We start from the raw sequence: 26,753 nt of genomic DNA on the forward strand, positions 1-26,753 counted from the left end.
GGGGGACTGTGTGAAGAATGGTTGTAATTCCTACACGGTTCATACTACATTTTTGAAAAAAAGCCTTAAATGAAAGCTGAGAGTCTGCACTATAAGCATGTATTCATTGTTTCATTTAAAACCCATTGTGGTGGTGTACAGAGCCAAAATGACGACAACTGTATCATTGTCCAAATAATTATGGACCTGACTGTATTTTCAGTATATTTCATGTTTCCAATGTAAATCAATTCATTCATTCACTTTCTGTAACCGCTTATACTGTTAGGGGTCGCAGGGGTGTTGCAGCCTATCCCAGCTGACATTGGGTGAGAGGCAGGGTACATCCTGGACAGGTCACCAAACTATCACAGGGCTGACACATAGAGACAGACAACCATTCACACTCACATTCACACCTAGAGTCACCAATTAACCTGCATGTCTTTGGACTGTGGGAGGAAGCTGGAGTACCCAGAGAAAACCCACGCTGACACAGGGAGAACATGCAAACTCCACACAGGAGGGCTCCCCCACCCAAAGGTTCGAACCCCCACATCAGGTTCAAATAGGAACCCTTTTTGAAACACTCACTCTCACTGTACCTGTTTTCACTTGTTTTAAGAAAATTAGGTTCATAGCAATTAATAACAAAAAAAGCCAAAAATGATCTTTTTTATCTCGTCATGCACTGGATACTTTCCCCTTTTTGGAAACTTCTTCAAATGAAGCAGTCTGACAATGAAACCTGCCCACAGCTCATGTCCACACTGAGGCCACGACCTGTGACGAGACTTTATTTTTATATTAACAAAGTTCTATTCTTTTGCCTCTTACTGATTTCATAATCCCTCTTTCACAACCAGCCCTCATTTTGTTTCTCCTCTGCTTCTCCCTTTTTTCTTGTGTGTCAAGAGTCGTCCATGGCCTAAAACAACAGTCCAGTCTTTGTACTGATCCCTAAACTAACTAACTGTATGCTGTGAAAAAAATCTGCATCTTTTTCAGGCTTCGTCATTCCTTTTTAAAACTTGAATCAGATACTTTTTCTTGGTACAAAACTGCATAAAAATAAGGCATTCAGAAGCAGCGTTTGGTCTTTTCTTTGATTAATTTGGGTCTCGATGTTTGACCCTGACAGAAATTAAACTTGATTAAACTTGTTGCCTCAGATATTTGAGGCCATATGCTGACTAATGTAAGAAAAATAAAAAGTTAAGTTACAGATGTTCTCTCCTCACCATGTCTGCGCTGGGCTGGTACTTGTGCAGCCAGGTGGTTTTGTACTGGACCAGCTTCTGTCCTCGGTAGCGTACAGACGCCCAGCCACAGCCAGACTTCTTGGCTGGGTTAACCAGACGCTTGCAGTGTGTTGCCCAGGCACTGGGGGAGTTGAAGATCTGGCCTGTCTCCACCCACCTGATTTTCCCATCATTCAACAGGTCTCCTACAAAGTTCTTACCCTGAGGGAGGCAGAGAGGAGAGACATTTTAAACCAAGACACAAGGCACGTATGCAGGCTTGCTCCTTTAAAGCTACTCCTTATTGAATTTCATCAGTGCCAGGTTAGTTTGGCATTAATAGCACGTGCAACCTCACATGACTTAACTCTGGCATAAATAATGAACAACCACATTCTTACTGTATCCAACTGTTGTGTGTTATTACCAGGTAGTGTATAGCTAGCACGCCGTCCCCTGGCTCCACCAGGCCGTCCTTGAGCAGCACCCTCAGGGTGATTCCTCTCCGGGTCAGCAGGGAACCCCGGCCAGAGCTGGACCGCAGATCTGCCTCCTCTCCTCCACTCAGCTCCTCCTCATCCTCCTCTCCTCCATCCTCCACCACCTGTGGAGAGCTGGGTGGCTCTGAGCCTGAGGACACAAACACACATTGATGGATCCTACTGTGCCCAGGTCTGCTTGGAGTGACACGTGGGTGTGATATTAATACTGAAAACCATAATCTTGGCATGTTATGATGCATGTACACAATGCTTCCTCATTAAACAGCCTCTTGTGAATGGTTTTATCACTCAGAGGCTTCACAATTAGCCAAAGCACCTGGCTGCCAGTTAAACATCTGTATATCAGAGTTACATCAGGAACAAAGCCAGTGTAAATGTCCATTATTCTAATTATAATGACTTTATAATGAAAGCTCCACTGTAATGGCAGCCGACATCATTCATAATTGCAGCATGCTAAAATGATAGCAGCCCTATCATGGTGAGAGGGATCTCAAGGGGCCAAAATAGGCAAAAGATAATCTAAATTGGCATTTCATTAATTACGGCTAAGCTATGCGGTTGGCCTTTTGTTTCCACTTCCCATTAGGGCACGGCTGTCTCCGCAAGAAGAGGCCTGTTCCCCCTCTCTCTCTGTTAATTTCCCTCAGTATTACAATTAAACCCCTCTTTCATTATTCTCACCCATATCTCTGAAAGCGTCCGAGAAGCGCCTTTAAATCCAACTCGGTCCAAAGCTGCTCCTTTTTCCGGGCACTTGAGGCTGTGTGCGGGTCTGAGCTCCGGGCAGATCTCACAGATACACTTCGCCACACTAGCTCCGGCTATTATTCAAAAACATAAAATGAAGGCGTCTGTGGCTCTGCAGTGTAGTTTCCTTGTTGTGTTGCTTTAATGTCAGTTCCCCTCCCCTTTCTTTCTCCCTCTCCCCGTCCTTGTCACTCTCCCTGTGTTCTTCTGTCTGACGTGCCATGCCGGTCCGCCTGCCATTATTCACACATTCATAACACCAAAAATACTACACAAGCATTAATAATGTAACATAATCAGCTGTGTGTGCAGGAAATGCCTTTAATGTTATTAAAATCTAAACAATGTCGCGGTTAATCTGCGTTTCCTCCGGAAAGATGAAGTGTCGCCCCGTGCGCGTGAGCCAACCGCTATTTGGCATTTAGGCAGATTAAAAGTACATCCTGGAGATTATGGTGTCTTTATATGTAAGAAACACTACACGGCAGCTAAGCCCAGAGGTCTGTGGGGTGTTAAATCACGAGCTGGCCCCGTGTTTGATGTTATAGTGTGGGTTTCTTCACTACACCGAGATGTTCCTTCTTTATCTCCGAAAGAAAAGAAGTACATTTACCGGGAAGCAGCCTGCGGAGGGCAGCAAACCTCCACCACTGTGTCTTAGCTGGGCTTCAGTTCCTCCTACCTCCACCTGGTGGTAATACAGGCCTGTGTTCACACATATAACCGCATGTCTGACTCCAAAATACTGTGTTGTGGTGATAGTGTGGTCAAAGCTGCAGTTGAGCAACAGTGGAGAAAGTTTTGTACAATTATGACTTACATTATGTTTCTGCTCCAGGTGACATTTCTGTCAAATAGGCATATTATGGTAATGGTCCCCAACCCTTTTCCTTTAGGTAGGGGAGACCAGGGTTGGTTGTCACACTGTTCGCGCTTGTGTGAGTTGCTCATCATCAAAACATCATTCAATAGTCATTCCTACATTAATTGAAAGCTCAAGGTCTGGCTTGAAATGGTCAGTACAGTACAGTAAGTATTAAACCCCATCATGAGGGTGGTTGTCCCTATATTTATCAATCGGGTTTCAGGGAAAAAATGATTAAAGAAGTGCAACTTTTTAGGTTTTTTTTAGACACACCAAATAAGTTTTAAAATTAATACCACCTCTATAATAAAGCTCATCAATGCAACCTGTGTTTAAACCACACATTTGAACCAGGTGATCATTTGAATTATCCTCTGTAATAAGAAGTAAAATGAAGGAATTTACATTGCTGAAAATAATCTAGCCTTTATTGAAGCAATGTTTTCACAACAATTCATTAAAAATATAACATTAAAAAATGAAATATTTGATTTTATAGTCAATGAACAACAGTAAAAGAGAGAATGTCAGAGATATGTTTTTCTGATGTTTTTAGATACTTTTTATAGGATTGTCAGTATTATGGATTTTTTAAACAATCATACAGACTTAATATGCTTCTTTGTTGAAAACTTCAGTATTTTCTTCTCTTTCTGATGCCTGGCTATTGTTGTATTTGCTGTTTTCTAATGATGGATGAGGCTGTTTTGCAGAAAGTGAAGACTGTAATAGAGTTTGTATTCAAGTCCTCATCCTGGGAGAATTTTTTTAAGTTTATATCCTGAATAATGATCTAAACTTAAAAAAATAATAATAATTTTGCTATTCGAGGATATTAATTAAATACTGAGATAGGGGCCTACTACATACTTATATTTAAAAAAAATAATAAAATAAAACTCTCACACCCCTTAAAATCAAGAAGGCCCCGCGACCTCCCTGGAAGCTTTGGGGGACTGTACCTACAATAATCCTATTAAATATGACTCATATTTAGAGATCAAACCACCCAACAACAGGGCTGGATTAACCTGTTATTGGACCTGGGGGAAACCTTGTTGTTGAGGCCCAAAAGTCTTGCATCTAATACTTAAACTTCCAGTTATCTGCTTGGTAGTATCAGAGGCGGAGCGGGGGATAGCTTCTGGGGCTTCAGCCCCAAATAATTTCTCAAACACCCTGAATCTTTCTAAATCACTTTAGGCACAGATGAGACTATATTTTTAACATAATGCATTTGGAATACATGGACACACTTACAGCATTTTTCTGACACAACCTTGTATAAATACTTGTCTTAAAACTACAAACTATTATGGTAATGCTAAACAATTATTTTAGATTATTCAGAACACCATTTCTTGTGTTTTATAACAAGTATGGCTTCCATTTGCTTCCATTTCCATATGCTTAACAGTCCCTCATCCAGTATTTAAAAAGTACGATTCCCAAGAGGTGGAGCTTCTACCACCAGGATGTGCACAGGTGCGTTACATACTGCCAATGACTACTGCCTGTCCACTGTTGAATCTTGCTTTGTCTGATAGCAGAAAGCTTAAAATAAGGTAAAACACTGCACAGATCTAAGCGTGCAGAAATCTCCTCTTTCAGATTGGACTCACTGATGCTTTCAGCACCTTCGCGAAGACTAACCCGAGTGGAGCGGTGGTCATCCTGCACATTCTTTGAAGGTACAATAACAGTCACAATTCTTTCTTAATGACACAGCCTTGTAAAATTCAGTCATACTGCTGAATTGCACTGTTTACCTTATTTCAAAAATGAAATGTGAAATTCATCTTAATGATCTTTAGTCTCGCAGTACACTGCATGTTTATGTATTTTCTGCTGAAGTTTAATATGATGCATTCAGTGGCCTCTCTAGCCTCCTCCACCTCTACTTTGTTGATGTGGCCAAACATAAGTGAGATGATGCATCTCCAGTTGGTTGAACAGATTTATTAAGCATGAAAAGACTTGTACCATATACTGTTATTTGTTAGAACAAATGCAACCTCAAAAACACTACATTTAACACAAGAAACATGCACCCCCCCCACCCCCAAGCCTTTTACAGAATGTAGCATGTGTGTATGAATCCTATTGCTGACTTCATACATTTACATGTGTTTTATTTATTAAAAACAGTTATTCAGTCAACTACATCTTCTAAATGAAATAATGAAATGTTAACTGTTGAGTGTATAAGTACCTGATTAAAGAAAAATTTGTCCTTATATCAGACAATATGCTGTTCATAAATCATCCCTGTCCGTATCCTGTTTCCTGAAGTTCCCAGAGGAAACAAAAACTAATCTATGGAGTAGTAAGGACACACCACCACCTGGTAGGAGAACAGGTTTGAGTGGCATGGATAGACTTGTTCTGCACCTTTTGGGACAAACACAAGATTATCTCCATCAGTAGCATTAAATTCATGAACGTGGAACACATACCTCCCATCACACATGACAACGAGCCTGTTACTGTAATGAATATGTCCCTCCATCTCACTGGGTAGATCACTGTTCCTTTCTTCAACCTTTAAACTAACAGCTGGCAAAGTAGGACAAGAGACACCTTCACTCGAGCAATCTGCAGCACTGATATAGACCCTAGTTTTCCAGCGCATGTTGTGAAGAGCAAAATAGGCACTGTGATGAACTGGTGTTTGGAAATCAGATGTCAGACTGCTCATGCGCTGGCCATCAACAGCGTAGAACCCAAGATCTTTGTAAGCTTTGACGATGTGGTAGCTGAGGGTAAAGCTCCACGGCTTACCAGTGTAAATCCTGGATGTGTAGACATCTCGTTCTTCCCTTAGGTCATTTAGCAATGTTGCAAAAGGCAGAGCATTAAACTGAAACCCCTGTAACTTGCTGGCTTGGTAATGTGAGCCATCAAGTGTGTATAAGTCCCCAGCTGGTATCAGTGGGAAACGGATGAGTTTCAAAAGGATCTCAGGAATGGTTGTGTTTCCTCGGGCTGCCGCCCATCTCTCCAGTCCATTCAGGATGACAGTTTCATTACGAACCACAAGGTCTGAGCGAGACAGAAGAGCTTCGATCAGACCCAGTGGAAGATTTGTCCAGGCTGAGGAAAGGATCAGTGCCTCACAGTTCCACGCCAGGTAGCGAAGACAAACTTCCTGCAGTGCCTCATCCCTTGTATGAACTGCAAACTCATAGAAAGAGCTCTGACTCTGGAAAGTGGGATCCTCTGGAAGAAACAGTCTGAAAATATTTGCAGCCTCATTCTGTACTTCTGTCAGACCCCAGTCAGATGCCATCTTGAGAATGCAATAGGCAGAGGATCGTGTGAATTTAATCTTTCTTGTGTAGAAGTATCTGAAATGCAAACATTTTAATTAGCGAGGTTCAGCTATTGCTAATCAGTGCATACAATATGCATCAAGTTATAAAAGTCAGCTGCAGGTGGGGCGTCAGTACGTAGTGGATAGTGCCGGCACCCCATGTACAGAGGCGATGCCTCGCTGCAGCGGTCGCAGGTTCGACTCCGACTTGCAACCCTTTGTTGCATGTCAACCCCCACTCTCTCTCTCTCAGCCCATTTCAATCTGTCCTGTCCATTAAAGGCAAAAAGCCCCCAAAAAAGTCAGCTGCAGGTGGCACAGGTTTGCATGACAGAGTACTTGGCAGTTTAAAAGTCACAGGTTTGCTTTTACCTGACAAAGCTGTTGGCGTGCTGACCGCAGTCATGCGTGGTATTGATGCTGAGGCTGCTGAGGTCTGGCTGTGAAGTTTTGAGGAACGACTTCAGAGAGAGGATGACCCTATGAGAACAGATTGTCTCAAGGATGTTGTTTTGTGCCACCACTGCGATGTTCAAATCACAGTCATGTCCACTGTCAAACAGTTCCCCCAGCTGATGAGAGAGGCTTGTGTTGTGGTCTACATCATACTCGTGGCTTAGATCCCTGATGATTGGTTCTGGCTCTGATGGAGATCAATATGGGAACAGTGAGTGATTTTACTGTAAAGAGAAATTGGCATCTAACTGTTTTCCTTTATGTTACCATGGAAGATTTACACCTTTTGCTTAAACATTGGTTGCCTTACCATTTTTGCATCTGACACCAGCATCTTCTGAGTGACCACAGTTATGGACCCCCCACCCACGAAATGTACATTGGACCAGGCTAATCTCTGTCCCACTACATTCTAAATCATCCATCCAGATGTTGCCATCCCCTACACAAAACCAATCACAGAATAAAAACATTTAGTGACAACAAATATTTTTCAAAATTACAGATTACAGAGCAGTATGTTGACATTGATAGTGGTTGGCCACCCACTTGGAATGTTAGCACTCTATTGAACAGATGTTGTCATTGGTTATCAGCCTCATAGGTATGGGTTAGAAGGGGCCTGCTACATCTACTAGTATATTTAGAACGGCATTATCAGCCCATTAAATGGCTGTGTTTATTCATCGGCAGCAACCTCCAGTGGCCGTAGTATTTGTGACTGCAGCAAAAGAAGAAGTCAGGTGACGTAATGTTAGTATAAAGAGCAAGAAAGTCCGCATAGGGACGACTTTTTTGACCCAAGAGACTGTGCCCCCTTGTGAAACTAAAAGTTAGCACTGACTTATCTTAACTGATGTTAATAAGTTTGTTACATCATGTTGCATTACATAACAAACATACTTATTTAACCCAAACAGTGATCGTTTTTCTAAACCAAAAGACATAGTACGTTCTGACCCTACTAATAGATGTTGCAGGCCCCTTCTAATCCATATCTATGAGGCGTATAACCATTGATAGCATCCAATCAAATGAGTGATAACACTCAAAATGAGTGGTTTAACAGTTTCAGATTTAGGTTGTTTTTTTTACCGTTGCCAAATGCAGCTGACCGTACAGCTTCTGCTGCACCAGGGAAGTGGATCTGGCGACACACTACATGAGCATCATTTATGTCCCAGTGATCATTACACACAGTCCCCCAAACTCCATCATGAAAGATCTCCACACGGCCCTCAGAGTGATCTTGACCACCAGCCAGTCTGATAAAACCTTCCTCATGACCTGTAGAAAAAAGTAATGTCACAACCGAGTTTAGTTATCTGAATCCAGTGATGGTTATTCAAATAGAAAAAGAAGAAAAATAAGTCAGCATAAATCATGTCTGTATAATATGATGCCATGAGCTCAGGTTTTACTTTAGTTTTACAGTAAAATTCTGGTCTTCCTCATAAAACTTTTTACATTGTAAAATTAAGCTGAGCTTCTACAACAGCTACACAGGTTAAGGACAGTTTACTCACCAGCAGACAAGCTGATCAGGAAAAGAATGTTGAACAGTAAGAAAGTATTTTCTTTCATTTTGATTGCAGTGCACTGGGGAAAGAAGGACACAAGAACAGCACTAACCTGCTGTAATCTGTAAGGTTTTTAATTCTATGTTCAGAACATTTGTTAAATAGTGATCATTCACTACAGCCTCTTTACACCCAGAGCTAAGTCTGTCTAGCCTTTTGGTCACTTTTATTTAATAGTCTATTTTAGAATTTGAAATAGGTTTCATTAAGCCAGACATAAGGTGACCATGAGAGCAACAAGTCACAAAGTTTTTGTAGCAGTGCTGGTTGGTTTTCAAGAGACATACAGAGACGTACTGTGTATTTTCTCACACATAACCCAGTATACACAAACACATGCAAGTACAACTTTGCTGAGCATCTGTGACAGAAAGTATTTACCATAATGACTAATTGTGCTTCATTTGTCCCAAGTTACTCTCTACACAAATAATGTGCAAAGCCATCAGTAGTGTATACATTTTCTGGTTAAAAAAAAAAAAGGAATTAACTTACCAGAACTCAAAATGCCTCAAAAGACCTTCATCTCACTGAAGGATTAAGTAGTGAAACTCTGAGCAGAATTTAACAAGCTGTGTACAGGTATTTTCCAGGAATGACCACACCCACTAAAAGGGTGTTCCAGAAAATAGTTCTGATATCACATTTTATTATTCCCACAAAGGCTATTTTTTAAAAGTGAATTCTACCACACATGCAGTATTTATGTCAAATTTGTTTATGGTGCCATGGTGTTATGTTGGCATATTTATTAGGCATTAATCATCACCAACTCCTTGGGAAGTGAAAATAGTGTAATTGTTGTACTTTGTCCAAGATTTTAGGGCAACACTCTGTAGCCCACAAAGATGTCAGGAGGCTGCAGGTCCTTCTTCTATTGCATATCCTTTCTCTTGAATAACCGTCCTGCTGACATGGTTTGATTCTGTTGAGTACAGTAAATCTTAACTTAAAACTTTTCTTTCCAAACATGCAATTACTCATTTATTCATATGATTTGACACACCCTCACCTTTGTCACGTTGTAGACTGCAGTGACATCTTGAGGTCTTCTTGCAATATGTAACTAAAAAGCAACAAGTGAGAGAGAATATAACAGGGGTATCCAGCTCTCTAGATGACTTTACACACCCAATATTGATGCACTTGTGAAGGCCAGGAGGTTTCAGGAGCACCCTGACCAGAATACAGCTCTCTTAAACAACAAGAATACTTTCTGTTTTGTCTTTGACCCACTTTTCTCTCTCCTCAGTGATCAGTACCTGGTGGAGTTCCTGGAGGATGGAGGCGTTCTCACTCTGCTGGACATCTTGAGCCAATCTCAGAGCAAAGAGGAGGAGAAGGCAGAGGCCCTCCGTCTTCTGCTCACTGTCTCAAATGCTGGTTGCAAGTACAAAGAGGTTATCTGTGAAATGGTAAAAATGTATTAAGATTTTTTTCTTGAATACATACAAACTTCTTGATGACGCTGCTTTGTAAAAACAGTTTGCAACCTGTTTTCATTCTCTGTGGTTTATCTATTTTTTCTGTTTCCCATCCGGATCATTTGTGCAACGTTGCAGGAGCCATATCAGTTTTGCCCTCTCTATTTCATACACTCTTGCAGGTGTGAAAGTCACAGCAGAGTGCCTGGCTAAGTCAAATGCAGATGAAACCCAAGAGACAGCATGCGCCCTCCTGGAGTCCCTGTCATGTGGGAACCCCAAACATCGAAACCAAATCCACAAAGGTCTGATTGCTCTCATGACTTGTACCTCCCCTAAGTCCCAGCATGTGATCATATTTAAAGATATTGAACATTGTGCAAAATATTGTCAACCAGCAGCTTCAGTACAAAAGAATCTGTATCAGACTTGTATCTTAAAACAATATGGGTGGAATCCTGCTGCTTAGGCACTGACAAAACTTCAGATTGTAAATGGTTTCGTTTAATTTGCACATAATTTTTCTTAGGATATTGCGGGCTGTTCGTTTGTTTTGTAAATGGATGAATGTTTTCAGAATGGACTTCTTTACACTAAAAACAGGGAAAAGTTTGAAGGGGATGTTATGTATGTGGCCCATGAACTAAAATGACACCCCTGGAATATAACATAAACTATGGGGCTTCCTATTTATCTATATATTGTGGTTTCCAAAAATATATGCACTTTATGAGCTTGTGAGAGTCTGAAATAATGATTTCTGAAACACCAGAGATGTCTTTCAATCTTTTAATTCTTTGCGCAAAGGGTCAGGCAATCATACAGAGTAGCAGGCAGTCTGCAGAGTGTAGACAAAAGGTATCCTTGCTGGGACTCCTTTATAGACAAGTTAGGGAGGAAAGTGATAAGAAGATACTTGCACCTGCAAGGACATCAACCGGCTAGGACAGGTTCTGTGGTCAACAAGTCGACTTAGCCTTGAACAGAATGCAACAAACATAACAAATCCTGTATGGTATTTGATTGTGTAAGCATTTTTAAAACACATGGGAGGCAGTCATTGGAGAGTTCTATCAGTGAGCAACTTACAAAAGGCATTTTTTCGAGCAAAGTTAATACAAGTGATGGGTTATACAGTTATATCTTAATTTTCCATTACACTATCTATTTAATATATTGCTTTCACCAGGTGATTATTTACCTGTGGAACGTCTGTGTCGTGTGTTCTGAGCAAATCAATGATTGGAGACATCAACATTTTCTCCAACTTAACAGAGATAAGATCTACATAACTTAATTGTCTTTGGACTCTTTTTACACTTTTTTATTTTTATTTATTAAGTTTTTTTGTAACATGAGGGACATTTCTTTAAGTAAACTATATAAGTTACACAGACTTTAAAAGTAGGCCACTTTTTTTAAAAAATAGGATCGATATCCTGATCGATGCTTTGGCCACACACTCAGGGAGCTGTGACGGCGTTGCTAAGCAACCGTTAGCTAACTGCTGCTATAAACAGAGTAAGCTAGCTAAAGGGAGAAGATAAGCAAATCACGCTATCGAGAAATTACTTGTTTTGGACAACAAAAAAATTAGTTATTAGGTTGTTTTGACTTTTTAACTAACAATAGCTAAATCAGCTACAGCCTGGACTCTACATTACAGTGGTTCTTGGAGAGAGAAGAATAAAAAACAGCGTTTTAACTTGAGTTCACCACCGTGAAAATGAAGACAGGCTCGATGTCAACACAGGAAGAACAAGCTAATATTGGCAAAGTACTGAGTTTTCTCCGCGAGTGGGACCGAGGTGACAGGACAGTCCGCAGCCGCATGTTGAACACCTTCCTGACTCAACACAAAGGGAAGACATGTCATGAGCTGGAGCTGGAGTTTGCTCAGGTTGCCAGTCTGTTCCTGGCTCGACTCACCACCTGGATGAGACTCACGTATCCTTTATTCAAAGCTTAGACATTTCACCACACTTTTACAGGGGCCTTGCTGAATTTGGAAACTTGCAAAGACAACATATTCAGTCAATTGCGTAAAATAAATGAACAGATACATAAATGCAACAATATTGATTCACTTTTTTATCTCTTCATTTTCACAGATGTGTTAGTCTTGTTAATATCATCCACACATTTTATACAATTCAAGTTCACACAATTTATAGTCTGTTGTGTTTTTAATATTTAATCTGCACTCTATATTTTGTGGACCAGTGCTAGCTTTATGTCCAATTAAGTCTGTACCCATTCATTTTATGACAAAGTGACAGGGGGGATGAGGAGGGGGATCTGTACATACAAGCAGGGGCGTAAGTATAGACAGTACAGGCAGTGTGGTTGTACTGGGGCCTTTTGGGTGGGGTGGGGGCTTGCGAATGACTCAGATTGACACCTCAGAAATACAATTGTATGTAAAGAAGAACTCACATTAAATTGAAAATGGTGCAATTTAGACTGTATGCCCTTTAAAAAGCAAACCTATATCTCCATCATGGTCTTTTCTTTTCTTTTCTTTTTTGGTAGAATAGTCAGTAAAATCAAATCAAGTTTATTTATATAGCACATTTAAAAACAACTGTAGTTGACCCAAGTGCTGTAAAAATCAAAAGAGTGACATACAAATATATAGCAATATAACATACATCAATATAGAATAGAATAATACTGGTAAGAACAATTAAATACGTTTAAAGATTATAAAATACTAAAATATTGATACTGCTACAAATAACCAAAGGCCATTGAAAACATGTACGTTTCAAGATTTGTCTTAATAGTGCCAATGGACGGGGAGCATTTGAAGGTTATTCCAGAGCTTTGGAACAGCTACTGCAAAGCCACGATCTCAAAATTATATGCTCAATCACAATTAGGAAAACTATGAATAAACTATACATATTAAAAAAACTATTAAGTTAAATGAATACTTTATTTTTTTTCTTTGATATTTTTATCATATACAGGTATGCAATGATGATTGTTGGGTAACATGTAAGTTGATGTTGCCTAATGTCAAGTCTCAGCCAGCAGTCATGCTTTTTATACATAAAAGCAGCAGTAAGTGTGCGCTTTATGACGAGTAACTAGCGTGCACCAGAGCCCATCACAATAGGGTGCACTGGGGCCTGTGATAACTACCTTACACCACTGGGTAGAAGGATTTATTAGGATGGGGTGCCTGCTGAATGCAACATTTGATACAATTTTTTTTCGAGTTTTTCCTCATGTTTACTGCATACTTGTGCACATTTTACTGTATTGTAGCTAAAAACAAATCACATATAAATAGTTTAGAGTCCTATAGGGAGTCAGCGTACTTCTTGTCCCTGCTCTGGATTGGCTGTGCTGAGCTGACACCCAGTCCTTATCTGAACATTCAGATACATGTTTGGGACATTCTTGGGACTGCAGCTTAAAGCCATTGGGATTTTCCTGTCTGCATCAAGCCAGTGAGTGAGATAAAGACTGCATCATGATCTGTAAGCTACTGTATCTGTGCACTCACTGTGTAGTTTTTGTCTTTGTCTTTGACCCACTTTCCTCACTCTCCTCAGTGATCAGTACCTGATGGAGTTCCTGGAGGATGGAGGTGCTCTCACCCTGCTGGACATCTTGAGCCAATCTCAGAGCAAAGAGGAAGAAAAGGCAGAGGCCCTCTGTCTTCTGCTCGCCATCTCAAATGCTGGTCGCAAGTACAAAGAGATCATCTGTGAAAGCCATGGTAAAATATAAAAAGTGTTTTTCTTGAATACATACAAACTTCCTCATGCCCTACACATATGATGAGTGTAGTATAATGTTGCATTTTTAGCACTGTTCACACCTGTTTGCAAACCGATTTCGTTCTCTGTAGTTTATCTATTTTGCCTGTTTCCCATTTGGATCATTGGTGCAGTGTTGCAGCAGCCATTTTATACACTCTTGCAGGTGTGAAAGCCGCAGCAGAGTGCCTGGCTAAGTCAAACGCAGATGAAACCCAAGAGACAGCATGTGCCCTCCTGGAGTCCCTGTCACATGGAAACCCCAAATACCAAAACCAAATCTACAAAGGTCTGATTGCTCTAATGACTTGTACCTCCCCTATGGCCCAGCAGCTGGTCTTGCACACCTTACGCACTGTGCAGGTAAAGTATGAGAGTGCACACTTAGCCTGAGCATGTACTTATCATCATTGTCAGAGCGTTCAGGAGCCCTCAGCCTTGCTCTTTCACACAATGGGCCTTATGGGAAAATGTAATAACATATGGGAATCAGTACAAAAGTTCTCTCACTATCCTCTCTTGCAGTCCAAAATGAAAACAGCCCATCACAGCATTGTAGAGCCTCTGCTGAATACGCTCAGGTCACCGCACCTGGAGGTTCAGGATGAAGGTGAGCTGAGAAAATGTTTAAAACAACATGCGCAACAACGCCCATTTTGCTTTGAACTTGCTTTGAAATGACAGATGAATCCACCATCCTGTCATAAATGATCACCTTTTAATATCTTGTCTAATACTCTTCTCCCCCGTGTGTGTCTCTGGCAGCTATAAATCTGATCTCGGAGTTGAAGTGTTACGATGTGAGGCCGCTGCTGCTCAGTGGACTGGTGGCTCTGCTGAGACCTACGAAAGAGGAAGTGAAACAGCACCAGATTATGGAAGGTGAAACTTCCGTTTTTACTTGTGTTGCTTTTTTTTAAAAAGTGAAGTAAGACTGATACAGTTCAGTGACCCTTTTAGACTGATCAGTGACAAGTAGTGCATTTCCTTTAGGACCATCTGAGTTATGCTTATATAGCTATGATTTCAGAAACAGATGTGTAAATTTCCACCTTCTCAGACCCATCAGTTAATGTGCAGACATTTTGTCACTTCTTTTTTACATTAAGTGACATAGTTGTCACATTAACAACATGTTTTGTTGGTACATAGGGTATACAATCCCATCAGAGTGTGAGATAATCAAGATGACTGAATCTCTGCCTGTGTTTGTGCAACAAGCTGCTGCAGCCAAAACTATACGGTACGTACCATTAGTCCATTGTAATGTACACAACAAACAACGTTATAAAGTGATATGTAAAAAAAAGAAAAAAAGCACCTGTACCTGTTTATTGCTTTAATAATCTTAGTGCAATAGTTTCAGCATGTTATCAGACATTATGGATACATTTTTATGGTGCTGGATGTGTTTAAGCTTGTTGACTGAGGACAGCCAAGAGGTTTCTCATGAGCTTCTCTCTCTTGGAGTGATCCAACATCTTCTGTACGCTATGGGCAACAGAGAACACACTGATGCTCAAATACAAGCCAGTCTGGCTTTGAAGGTACGAACATGCTTGTAGACAGGCACACACTGTATATATGCATGCACACACACACTGATATCTTCATCTTTGTGCAGCACTTTGTCTGCTCATACCCAGTTATCGAGGAACGTGTGCAGAGGGGCATTGGTGGCACACTGTTTGCAGCCTTTATGGTGAGATTTAATAACTTTGTAAATGCTAAGATAGCATCAGTTAAAAGGTTAATGTGGACGCTGATAGAAGGCAGTACTAACAGATCCGATCCTCTCTCTTCAGCACCATGGTGACACTTTGTACATGAATATGGACGAAACACAAGCAGAAATCCTGCTAACTAACAAGATTAACATAACTGAAGGTGATGACTGCTATTTGTTTATCATTTTTGCCTTTTTTTCCTCATTCATGTGAGATGACGATGTGAGAATAATTGTTTCTTCTGTTTTCTTGTCAAACTTTGCATTCCAGTTTTGGATGGTGACACTAAAGGCTGACAAGAAGGACAAATCCTTTTAATAATGCCGATTGAATAAACTAGAAAAATGTAAATACTGTTTGTATTTTAATAAAAGACAGTTTACTTCCTAATTTGCTGTCTACCTTTTTTCTTTACTTGAATTGTGATCACTTTGTATTTTATATGTTACATATTAACAGCTTTAATACAGTTTTACATTGAATTGTTATTAGTTTGCTTATCACAAAATTTGATTTAGTTTTTTCTGTGCTTCTCTCAGCATTTGGAAAGAAGTTTTCTTTTTTTAATACTTTTTATTGTCATCATATCATTTCATAAATCTTGCCCATTACGAAGCTCATGTACTGATGACATTTCTTTCTGTTTTTTTAGATGAGAAATTATGTGAATCTGTGTGTCATTCAGTGATACATTGGAGTAACAAACTATTGATATACAATGAGAAACAGAAATAGGTTTGAACCGGTTTGAATTTTAAAGTATGTTATCCTAATTTTCATGTCATGGAAAAATATCTAATGTCTAATCAGTTTTTCTTCTTTCAGTATTTTAACCCTCCTGTACAGCAACAAAAGGCTAAAAATAAAATAAATAAAAAAATGCACACACATGCACACACAAAAAAATTAATAACTACAAAAAAACTAATGATAATAATGAGTAAATAAAACAATACAGGAAAATAAATAATGTACAAATACAAAAGAGCACCCCTTGATGACTGTCAGACCTGATACGAAGGAACAACATTCCAGTAGCTTCTATTCATTAATCTTTTCCCTTATGCTAGTAATTTGACCACTTAGACCCTCTTTTTTCAAACTCATTTTATAAGTGAAGTACTCCATCAAATATGTTTGTAAATAAGTTTTCTGAATGTTTTTTTTAATGATAAATTACATTGTGGTCATTTTCATTATCCACTAATGAAATAAAAGCCTCCTTTAATCCAGTGTATTGATGATGATAATTAAAAATAATATTATTTTTTCGTTGCACAACCGCACACAGCGCAGTTACCTAATTTTATTTTTTTGACCGCCCACCGGAGATGACGTCTACGCACTTCCGCTGCTTCCCTGCAGCGGATTGGACGAGCAGCGGCAGTCCGTCCTGGACGTGGCGGGAGCTGGAATGAATCCGTGAAGTAAACCGAAGAGTTTGTGCTCTGCAGAGAAATGATATAAGTCTTCACACATGGTGTTTGAATATGAGCAGGCTGCGTTCAGCGATGGTTAAAGGAAAGAGAGCCGGACTGGAGATGGTGGAGACCGCGAAGACAAAGCGGAAGAGGTCAAACACAGCTGTGAAACAAGGTAGCAGACATGATCATGTTATTTAACTTACTATGTTAAAAGACAGACACAGACACTTTGAATATTGTGCATATTAATATGATAGTGAATTTGAACCAACATAGCGTTTGTGAATGACTGTCTGCAAACATCCTGCAGTCTGCACGAGATTTATGGAAGATAAACACAATTACAGCAACTCATGCACAGCGTAATGTAATCCTGTACGACAGACACTCATTAAATACTCACATTAAATACTGACATTCTGATGTTGACGTTACATTTCTGCAATTTTGTTTGAAACAGTGTGACAAAGATTTTCATTCAACTGATTTTGGAAGTGTCCAGCCTCGGAATTAGACATTGCAGATTTTTCTCTGATTGCTTAGGCACTATTTTTGAACCTATAGCCACAAATCCTCACTCAAAATCAGCAAAACATGCATCTCTTGCTAAAGCAAACACTTATTGCAAAACTTTTTTCAAAAAATTGTGCTTTTGTATCAGTAAAGTATTTAAAAAACATCATTAGAATAAGCACACATAACACCAACTACACACTGATATTATATATTAATAACATTTGTGGCTTTAAAGTGATTTTTTCCCCAAAAAAATGTTCTAACACTCTTCAAAGCTGTAGAAAACAAACATTTCTGTTTGAAAAAAAACTGAAATAATGAGGCTTAATCTCCTCTTTTTAGTGGGTGTGGTTGTAAGACTTCATCCACATCTCTCTGTCCAGTATTATCCTCCATTTTTGTCCACACTTTTGTCTGTAGCCCATTTAGAGTGTAGGGATGCACGATAATACAGGTATATCATCTGTAATGGCTGATATCGGCTTTAAAATTAACTATCAGAATCAGCCAACATGCTTTTTCTTATTTTGCACAATGAATAAATATTACATACATTGAAAAGCGCTGTATTTCATGTCTCCATCTTCTGGTGGGCCATCATAGTAAGAGTAGACATGCATAATATGATGTTAATTCCACTACAGAAGAGACATGATGATCACTTAAAATAAGGTTGGGAAAAAGTGGATACATCTGTATCGGTTATCAGTTACTTGCTTGAACATCAGTGACGTTTGCCTTATTAAAAGTCTGTTTTGTGTAAATGAAACTAATGTTTTTGTTTGCCCAGAGGAAACCTCGAATGCCTCCTCACCATCCACATACCACACTTTCCCTGATCCTGCTGATGTGGTGCTGCTGCGCTCTCAGCTCCTCCGCTGGTACGACAAGGAAAAGAGAGAGCTGCCATGGAGGACTCTGGTAAGGATAAATATTTTTTTTTTTTACTTTTTACTTTACTTTGACAAGAAATGTTGTCTTTTATTAATCCAAGTATTTGGTTGTTAGAGATGAACCTTAGTTATGTTTCATTATTAAAGTATGGGGGGTGTTGTTGCAAGTTTTGTTCAGAGGTGAGGATATAGCATTGTACAGAAACCTATTATTTTTTTCTCTCATTTGGATAATGATGCTTTTATCACTGACATTTCTATCATACCACATTTGATGGTTTTCATTAGTGCATTTAATCTTTCTCTAATCTATTTTGTCACTGTACAGATCCTAAAAGTAAAACAACAACAACAGGGATTACAAAGTCACAGTAAATGAATTTAGGACAGTGGTTTTCAAACTTTTTGTACCCAAGGCACACCAAATGGCATGCCAAAATCTCAAGGTACACCTGTATTTATAGTTGTGCACAATAGACTCTATAATGTGTGTTACCACTCTCATAACAACATAAATGTTTGTTTTTATGTACTAATATGAAGTAACAATTGACAACCAGCTATTACTCATGAAATATTTATTAACAAAATTATTCAAAAATTCATTTTACGGGGTGTCGGTAGCGTATGGGTTGTGGCAGCGCCCCATATACAGAGGTGATGCCTCGCTGCAGTGGTCGCAGGTTCAACTCCGGCTCGTGACCATTTGCTGCATGTCATCTCCCAACTCTCTCTCACTCCCCCATTTCACTCTCTCCTGTTAATTAAATTGATCGACGCACCAGTGACACATCCATTTAAATGGGAAAAATATAAAAGATAGTGTAAGAGAATGTCATGTGTCACACTTACAGGAAATGGGAGCACACAACATACTGATTAAAAATCAAAATAAAATTAAATAAAATTCATAACCTTTTGTATTGGCCCAGTTGAAAATTGCAATAATAATGTGTGGTTAATCTTAATTTCATAATGATAATATCTGACCGTATTTCTACTAAAGTCTTTCCTGTTATGCCTTGGCTTTTTTAGACAGTATTCTCATCTGGTTTTCAGCACGAATTCCTTGAAATTACTTTAATTTTGCATTTATTTTTACTGAATAATAAAATGCATCATTCAATGTAGTATCCTAAAAGGCTCCTTGTATTTATTTTACAGGCTGTGACAGAGTCAGACCTCAACATCAGAACGTATGCAGGTAAGAAGATGTTTTCTTGTCATAATTAGTAAAAAACAAGTAAAGTCCGCACACCAAAAAAGCTCCAATCAAGTGTGATTTATTTATAGCATGACGTTTTGAGCTATGTCAGCTCTTCCTCAGATGCTTGTAAGCATCTGAGGAAGAGCCAACATGGCTCAACTTTACTTGTTTTTTACATGTTAACTTTTTTGGTCCAGCACCCACCCTCATACGGGGTAAGATGTGCGTGTTGTTTTTTCACTTTTCTTGTCAGAACTACACATCATTAACTACTGTAAACACTCTCCATTAAACTGTTTCCTCTCATTTTTTTCAGTGTGGGTTTCAGAAATCATGCTGCAACAGACCCAAGTGGCCACAGTAATAGATTACTACAACAAATGGATGAAGGTGGGTGTAGTTGAGAGTTGTTCATCACACTGGAGTCCTTGCAGTATATAATGTAATCAATATATTGCACCAATTTAAACTCTTTCTTCTTGTATTCCAGCGTTGGCCCACGGTGCAGGATCTTGCAGCTGCTACACTAGAGGTGATCACTACAAAAGCAGTGTCTCTGAAGATGAGGCTGGTTTTAAAATCGTATTGATTTCAGACTAAATTTATTGATTTAATTTCTGTGTAGGAAGTAAACCAGATGTGGGCGGGTCTTGGCTACTACTCCAGAGGAAGAAGACTGCATGAAGGAGCTCAAAAGGTCTGTGTTGTGATCTTGTGGCTCAGAGCAAAGATGTAATTGTGCTAAACAATCACTTATGAAATATGAAGGTGCAGAGTGTTCATTGTATCACTGGTCTGTTGCAGGTGGTGTCAGAGCTTAAAGGGCAGATGCCTCGCACAGTCGACGGCCTTCTGAAACAGCTACCTGGAGTGGGACGCTACACTGCTGCAGCTATAGGCTCTATTGCACTGGGTCAGGTGTGTTTCTGTGGGCGAGGCAAAATTGTGGGGCCACACTTGATAGCTGCACTGCCTTGTTTATCACTGATGACTGAAAAGACCTCTGTCGCCTAGGTTACTGGAGCCGTGGATGGCAATTTGATCCGGGTGCTGTGTCGCATGAGGGCCATCGGTGCTGACAGCACAAGTCCTGCAGTAACAGAGGCACTTTGGTGAGATTAACACTTCAAACTGATATCCTTGGTTTTGATCCCAGCACCTACTTTAATGTCTCTGAATGTTACTGTGATGCTGTTGTTTTATTTGTTACCTGCCTTTGTAAGTTCTGCATGCAATAAACATAAATGTCTGCCGGACACCCAAACACATCTCTGTAATGGTCAGATACGAACTCTGCATACAATTTTCATTGGCTTTCATAAACACACTGTTACAATTGTTGCACTAGTCATGTGTATATCAATAACTTATTTCATGTTTTTTTGAATTAATGAATGATGTTTTTGGCACGTGTTTGATAAAGAAAGAATCCCAAAAAGGGGAAATTTTGATGAATTGAAGTCATAGTCACAAACTCTTATAAAACGTGCAGTATAATCCAGGTCTGATTTATCCAGTTGTATGCTCAGTACCTCCCAAACAGACACCTCTTTCCAATGAGGAACTCAACAGAAAGTTAAACTTAATCTTTGCTCTCTTCAAAGCCAGATAATGTTGACAAAAAACAGTAATTTTACCTCACTGAACACGGGAGCTGCTGGTCTACCACTGCCTTGATCAGTAGTTTTTGTGTGACGTTTGTGTTAAAGGGTTAATTTGGATTCAACAAAGTCATACAACAACGCAAACTAACTGATCGAGGGAGTGGTACACCAGCAGCTTCAGTGTTCAGTGAGGTTAAATTACTGTTTTTGTTAATGGAGTCTGGCTTTGAAGAGAGCACAGATAAGTTTCATTGCCAGTTCAGTTCCCCGTTGGAAAGGGCTGTCTGTTTCGGAAGTACTACACATAGGACTCAATAAATAAGACTGTGATTGTACTGCACGAGTTGTGTGAGAGTTTTTAAATGGATATTTTGGTATAGTTGTGCTGTTGTTAAGCGTCGACCCCGATGACTTCAATGCATCAAGAAATTTTCTCTATTCTTGATTGTGCGTTCACTGTGGAGGCATGCAAGAAAAATGTTTTCTTCATGAATTCAACATGCCATGAGCTGAGATACACACATTTTCAATTGGGGGCTGAAGTATTCCTTTAAAATATTAAGATATAAAAGAAATCTTTGAGGGATATTCCTCTGTTTAAAACAAAAGAGAAATATTCCTTAAAGATATAAAACAGAAAACTGGACGGGGTTAGGGAATCTGAAAGACATTTTTTAGTTGCCACAGTCCAATCCAAGTCCAAATATGCTCTCTTTACTGTGAAAAGGAATATCAGCGTTTCATGTGATCGCAGCACTGAAAAAAAGAAATATTTAATACCAAAGCCAGTATTTGTAAAATGGTATTAATGTGGTTTTAAAGTTTCAACTAAGAAATAAAGTCCTAAGATCCATTCATTCGGGGGGGGTGAATTACTTAAATGAATATGCTGTGATTCCAGTTTTTGAGTTATTTTTTTCTGATCAATTTCAGGAGTCTAGCCAACACACTGGTGGACCCTGAGAGACCCGGGGACTTTAACCAAGCTATGATGGAGCTGGGTGCACGAGTCTGCACCCCAAAAGGACCACTGTGCAGCCAGTGTCCCGTACAGTCTCACTGCCACTCTTTCTGCAAGGTAAAAAATGTCCAATGTGCTAAAGTAGTGCTAGTAAGCAATGGTTTTGGGTAGTGCTTTGCTTTGGGCTGTAAATGCAGACGTGCTAAAACAGATTAATACTTTAGATCATAGTGAAAAGGGTGGGATTTGTTTATTTCTCAGTGTACATGATGGTTAACACAGCGTGTGTATGTGTAGGTTCAAGTCAAACAAGAGACAAACTCCAGGAAGCTCTTGGGGAAGCTGGACAGGAAGTCATCCACCCTGCCTGATATAGAAGACTGTAGTAAGTGTCCTGACTCCTCTTCTCTCCTTCAGACCTCCATATAGTCATGACATTATATTAAAGCACTTTTTACTCTCTCAGTGAACAGTGGGACGTGTCCGCTGTGTCCCACGGAGCCCTGGGACGATGAGTTGGGAGTTCAGAACTTCCCCAGAAAGCCGGCAAAAAAGGCGCCTCGAGTGGAGCGAACTCTGACCTGTGTGGTGACGAGACCTGGAGAGGAGGGAGAGGACGAGTACCTGCTCACACAGAGGCCGAACAAAGGTCAGTGCTCGCAGTGTGTGCCACTGGTCAGGGATCTGTTTGTGGTGGTCAAGGGTTGGCTGCAAAAGGAAGTCGTCTCCAGCCTGATAATCAGATTGAAATGCTGTTTTGTTTTCACTTCCTTATTTGAATTGTGGAATGAATTGGGGAAGTGAGCAGTGATTCATAGGTCCATTATTCTAATAGACTTTAATAACTCTGCAGCTTTTACGCCATCAGAGTTTATTTTGATTTTTTTATTGTCATTTTACTCTAAGTCAAGCAAACTTTGAAGAATATTAAATACAGAAATGCAGCAGTGAAAAGAAACTTAACTCAAGTAGTTCTACTTCTCGTCACTTCAGAGAGCATATATTGTACTTTTTACTCCACTACAGTGACTTGAAAACATAAGTTTCCAGGTCCTTTGTGGATTCAGATTGATAATACAATCAACAACAAAAATTCTAATGTATTATTACAGATTTAAAAAAAATAATTTAATCCTGGGGGGAAATTCACAAGTATATATCAGTATATAAAGTAATTAAAATAAGCTCCACCTTTACCAGCTGTAACATTTAAGTGATGAACACATAAATGTATCAACACTTGTAATACAATAATTTATTCTGAGTCCAACAGTCTTCATTATGAATATTTTAAGTATATTTTGATGCTGATACCTTTGTCCTTGTAATTTGATTGCAGAGCTTTTACTTGTAACGGAGTATTTTTATTCTATAATATTGCTACTTTTACTGAAGATAATTTTTTTCTACCACTGCTGAAATGGATTTAAAAACAAAACAAACAAATAAAAAAACTACTATAATTATTATTATTATTATTATTATTATTAGTATTATTCTCGTCTTATATTGACACTGGGTATTTTACTCTTTTATTTTTGTCTAATAATCTAATTATAATGAAAAAATAATTATTCTAATAATTATGATTATAATTAATTTATTTGCCTCAGTGTTTTCCTCAGGGTATTTAATTGCCAACATCACTCATCTGTTTTATTGTTGGTAGCCTATTTATCTTTATTGTTGTGGTTCTTTTCTTTTCATTTTTCCCCCCCATGTACTTTCTGTATTACTTAAATTGCCGGATTTTATTTGCCTAAATCCTGCTGTTTTAAATCCTTGTACAACCGTGTTAAGCACATTGTTTCTTTGTCTGGAAAAATGCTTTATAAATTAAGTTTATTACTATTACTATTGTTAAAAATGTGACTCAAAGTGCAAAATTAATTAAAACTGATAATAAAATATAACAATAGACAAAGAAAGCTCCAGTTAATCTTGTGCATGTGCGTTTGCGTTTAAAGGTTTGCTGGCAGGCTTGTGGGAGTTTCCAAGTCTTCTGCAGGAGGAGAAGAGCTCTGAGATGAAACAGAAGAGGGCGCTGTGTGCTCAGATCAGCGGGATACTGGGAACCCCTCTGACGGAAAGCCTCGTCCAGTATGTGGGAGAGGTAAGCCTGATGTTTACCACCCATCTGTCACACACACTTTCATATGTAAATAAACCCTTTCTGCAGCCTTCTGATGCATCACTGATTGGCTGTTTGCAGGTGGTTCACATCTTCTCCCACATCCACCAGACGTACGTGGTTCACAGTGTGTGTTTGAAGGAAGCTGACACACTAACACAGACTGAAAATGCACAGTGGCTCACCAGGTCTGCTCTGCAGGAGGCGGCTGTGTCCACGGGAATGAAAAAGGTTTTTATTTTGTTTACACAGTGTGTGTGAAGCTTTGCTGAGGTCCTATGCAGCACCAGGAGAGAACAGAAAGCATGCTTTTGCAGCAGCAGTGTATTTTTCTACATGTACCTCTGGTGTGTAGAGACACTTGTACAGTTAACCTGTGTCACATTACAGGTTCTCAGTGATTTTAAGTCTTTAAATATGAAGAAAGTGTGAAGGGCAGGTGCAGTTGTTGAGTTTGTATAAGACAGTTTTGACAGCAGAAGTAAGCGAGTGAGTGTCCACATCTGCTTATGTGTCGTCTGAATAAATGGGATCAACATATTTAATTCTCCTGCAGATTGTAAAGTTGTGCGACTCTGTAGGCAGTCAAAAAGAACAAACTTCTAAGGTAAGAATCCTTCTGTATATTATATAATGTACCTTATTCCATGATCATATACTAATGACAGATCACACCTTCATCATTTGTCTCTTCATGTCTCATATAGGATGGAAAAATACAGAAGCACAGCGGCACAAAGAACAACAAGAGACCACAGACTTCCAAAAAACCCAAACTGAGTGCAGCTCACAGCGGCAGCAGACAGCTCTCCCTCAGCTCCTTCTTCAACAGCGTTAAAAAGGAATCTTGATGGTACTGTTGTGTGTCAAAGTCATACACATATGCCTTACTGCCAAAGCATCACAGTGTGTTGCCACATCAAGGTATTACTGTGGTCCAATCAAATTATTTTAACAAGATCAGTTTTTAAATTCTTAAAAAATGCACATTTTAAAAACCATATTGCTCCTGTGATGTTCCTGTTGGGACTTTTAGTGAATCAACAGTGTAGTTTGATTTGTAATGACCTCATTGTAGATAATGTTTTTATCACTATATTGTAACTAGTCTACGTCTTTTACAAGCAGCATGTACGATTCTTGTCATGTTTATAACCGCAATAAAAGTGTAATGTTAGTGGACAAAAGTTGTAGAGAACGTAACTTTCAGCTTTTACGATACTTATAATAAAACAGACACAAGACATGGCATGTTTGATCTGCTGTTCATCCTCCAATCAAGATTTAATACCTATTTTTTTAACATGGAGAAAGTGGGCAAAACATAGTGAACACAAGTTGTCAGTGGCACCCCAGAATGTTTTCACAGGGGTGGCCAGATGAGCCACTGAAAATCTTTGGGTAGCACAAAAACCAAGTCATTACTGAATTTCAGGAATTTTGAATATGCCGTTTAAGTTTATGGGCTAGTTGAAAACTATGTCAATATTAGATGTAAGGAACCACATACATTTATACTTTGGTTTCTGATTTTACAGTTAATACTACTAATTATTTGATTTCCTAGTTATCATTTTGATTTCCACAATAATCCTGTTTTAATTTGTTTGGTACCTGCACACGTGTTGGGCGATTCATTGTTACCCAAATAGGCTGGTTGTCCTTTTCTTTAAAAAGACCAGGGGCGTAAATATAGACAGTGCAGGCAGTGCAGTTGCACTGGGGCCCATGGGGTGGAGGGGCCCGACTGCCACCTGGAAATACGCCTGTGTTCAAAGAAGAACTGACATTAAAACAAAAATGGTGCTATTTTCCATACATGCCCTAAATAAGGCAAACCCATCTCCATCATGGTTTTCTGGTTGTCAATCTATAACAAATTATAAACTTATTCTACATAAACTAGTTTAAAAAAAACTATAATTTACCAATAAAAGAAATATCAAATTAAACTAATAACTTCCTATTTTCTTTTGTAGATTTGTCTTATACAGATATGTAATGATGATTGCTGTGTAATATATGTTAATGTGTCCAATATCAAGTATCTGCAAGTGGATGTAACGTAAAAGCGGCAGTAAGACACACTGTTGCTAAAATATATATACACCTAAAACTGTGTGTGTGTGTGTGTGTGTGTGTGTGTGTGTGTGTGTGTGCTTCATAACTTGTAACTAGGGCATAATAGGGCCCCTCATAATAGCGTGCACTGGGCCCCATTTTAACTACCTTACGCCACTGAAAAAGACAATATACAGCTTTAATTTGAAGGAGTACATTGATTGTAAGAGACAAAACATTTAGTGGAAACAACCCCTTCGAAAATGCTCATGCCAGTTGTTCCCTCGCCAAAATCTAGCTTGAAAGCTAGAATTAGCAGAGCTTAAAGGTCCAGGTGACAAAAAACCA

At 39.2% G+C, this 26,753-nt stretch overlaps 4 protein-coding genes across 5 annotated transcripts in view; 2 read left to right on the top strand and 2 right to left on the bottom strand.

Annotated features, from left to right (window-relative positions):
• Window positions 1-2,641, bottom strand: part of mpnd (MPN domain containing) — a 9,281-nt gene extending 6,640 nt beyond the window's left edge. Inside the window, exons 1-3 of one of the 2 annotated variants that reach the window (XM_050055864.1) lie at window positions 2,408-2,641; window positions 1,648-1,850; window positions 1,221-1,442 (exon numbers count right to left, since the gene is read on the bottom strand). In XM_050055864.1, coding sequence (XP_049911821.1) covers window positions 1,221-1,442; window positions 1,648-1,850; window positions 2,408-2,411 — 429 coding nt within the window. In that variant the 5' untranslated portion in view covers window positions 2,412-2,641. The remainder of the gene's footprint in view (window positions 1-1,220; window positions 1,443-1,647; window positions 1,851-2,407) is intronic. The other variant, XM_050055865.1, reaches the window with a different exon arrangement.
• A 2,689-nt stretch (window positions 2,642-5,330) lies between these two features.
• Window positions 5,331-9,996, bottom strand: LOC126396894 (galectin-3-binding protein A-like). Its single transcript, XM_050055261.1, has 6 exons — window positions 9,950-9,996; window positions 8,634-8,644; window positions 8,203-8,394; window positions 7,418-7,549; window positions 7,024-7,294; window positions 5,331-6,685 (listed from the first exon to the last, which is right to left on the bottom strand). Exons 1-6 carry the CDS (start codon window positions 9,994-9,996, stop codon window positions 5,650-5,652), a joined length of 1,689 nt encoding a protein of 562 aa, XP_049911218.1. The 3' UTR covers window positions 5,331-5,649.
• Window positions 9,997-11,348: 1,352 nt separating this feature from the next.
• armh1 (armadillo like helical domain containing 1) lies at window positions 11,349-15,994 on the top strand. The gene is made up of 11 exons (XM_050055051.1): window positions 11,349-12,058; window positions 13,501-13,569; window positions 13,675-13,841; window positions 14,048-14,244; window positions 14,407-14,491; window positions 14,647-14,763; window positions 15,034-15,124; window positions 15,299-15,428; window positions 15,506-15,583; window positions 15,687-15,768; window positions 15,879-15,994. The coding sequence occupies exons 1-11, from the start codon at window positions 11,838-11,840 to the stop codon at window positions 15,902-15,904; spliced, it is 1,263 nt and encodes a 420-aa protein (XP_049911008.1). The 5' UTR covers window positions 11,349-11,837; the 3' UTR covers window positions 15,905-15,994.
• Window positions 15,995-16,988: 994 nt separating this feature from the next.
• On the top strand, window positions 16,989-26,303 carry mutyh (mutY DNA glycosylase). The gene is made up of 15 exons (XM_050055918.1): window positions 16,989-17,204; window positions 18,339-18,469; window positions 19,606-19,645; window positions 19,965-20,038; window positions 20,139-20,180; window positions 20,274-20,345; window positions 20,453-20,566; window positions 20,663-20,760; window positions 22,186-22,330; window positions 22,511-22,598; window positions 22,680-22,862; window positions 24,181-24,326; window positions 24,426-24,575; window positions 24,901-24,951; window positions 25,052-26,303. The coding sequence occupies exons 1-15, from the start codon at window positions 17,099-17,101 to the stop codon at window positions 25,193-25,195; spliced, it is 1,584 nt and encodes a 527-aa protein (XP_049911875.1). The 5' UTR covers window positions 16,989-17,098; the 3' UTR covers window positions 25,196-26,303.
• Window positions 26,304-26,753: the final 450 nt, after the last annotated feature.

This window comes from Epinephelus moara, chromosome 10 (genome assembly GCF_006386435.1).
Source record: "Epinephelus moara isolate mb chromosome 10, YSFRI_EMoa_1.0, whole genome shotgun sequence".
NCBI classification, from domain to species: Eukaryota; Metazoa; Chordata; class Actinopteri; order Perciformes; family Serranidae; genus Epinephelus; species Epinephelus moara.

What these genes read in the sequence shown, in the direction of transcription:
- LOC126396894 (XM_050055261.1), bottom strand. Translation starts at nt 9,996, where the DNA reads ATGTCCAGCAGAGTGAGAACGCCTCCATCCTCCAGGAACTCCACCAG. An exon ending in GTCAGCTGCATTTGGCAACG is followed by an intron (nt 7,550 to 8,202) that starts GTAAAAAAAACA and finishes GGTTTTGTGTAG; the next exon opens with GGGATGGCAACATCTGGATG. An exon ending in CACGCCAACAGCTTTGTCAG is followed by an intron (nt 6,686 to 7,023) that starts GTAAAAGCAAAC and finishes TTTGCATTTCAG; the next exon opens with ATACTTCTACACAAGAAAGA.
- armh1 (XM_050055051.1), top strand. Translation starts at nt 11,838, where the DNA reads ATGAAGACAGGCTCGATGTCAACACAGGAAGAACAAGCTAATATTGGC. An exon ending in ACCACCTGGATGAGACTCAC is followed by an intron (nt 12,059 to 13,500) that starts GTATCCTTTATT and finishes CTGAACATTCAG; the next exon opens with ATACATGTTTGGGACATTCT. An exon ending in GCTGCAGCCAAAACTATACG is followed by an intron (nt 15,125 to 15,298) that starts GTACGTACCATT and finishes GATGTGTTTAAG; the next exon opens with CTTGTTGACTGAGGACAGCC.
- mutyh (XM_050055918.1), top strand. Translation starts at nt 17,099, where the DNA reads ATGAGCAGGCTGCGTTCAGCGATGGTTAAAGGAAAGAGAGCCGGACTG. An exon ending in AAACACAGCTGTGAAACAAG is followed by an intron (nt 17,205 to 18,338) that starts GTAGCAGACATG and finishes TTGTTTGCCCAG; the next exon opens with AGGAAACCTCGAATGCCTCC. An exon ending in GCCTGATATAGAAGACTGTA is followed by an intron (nt 22,599 to 22,679) that starts GTAAGTGTCCTG and finishes TTACTCTCTCAG; the next exon opens with TGAACAGTGGGACGTGTCCG.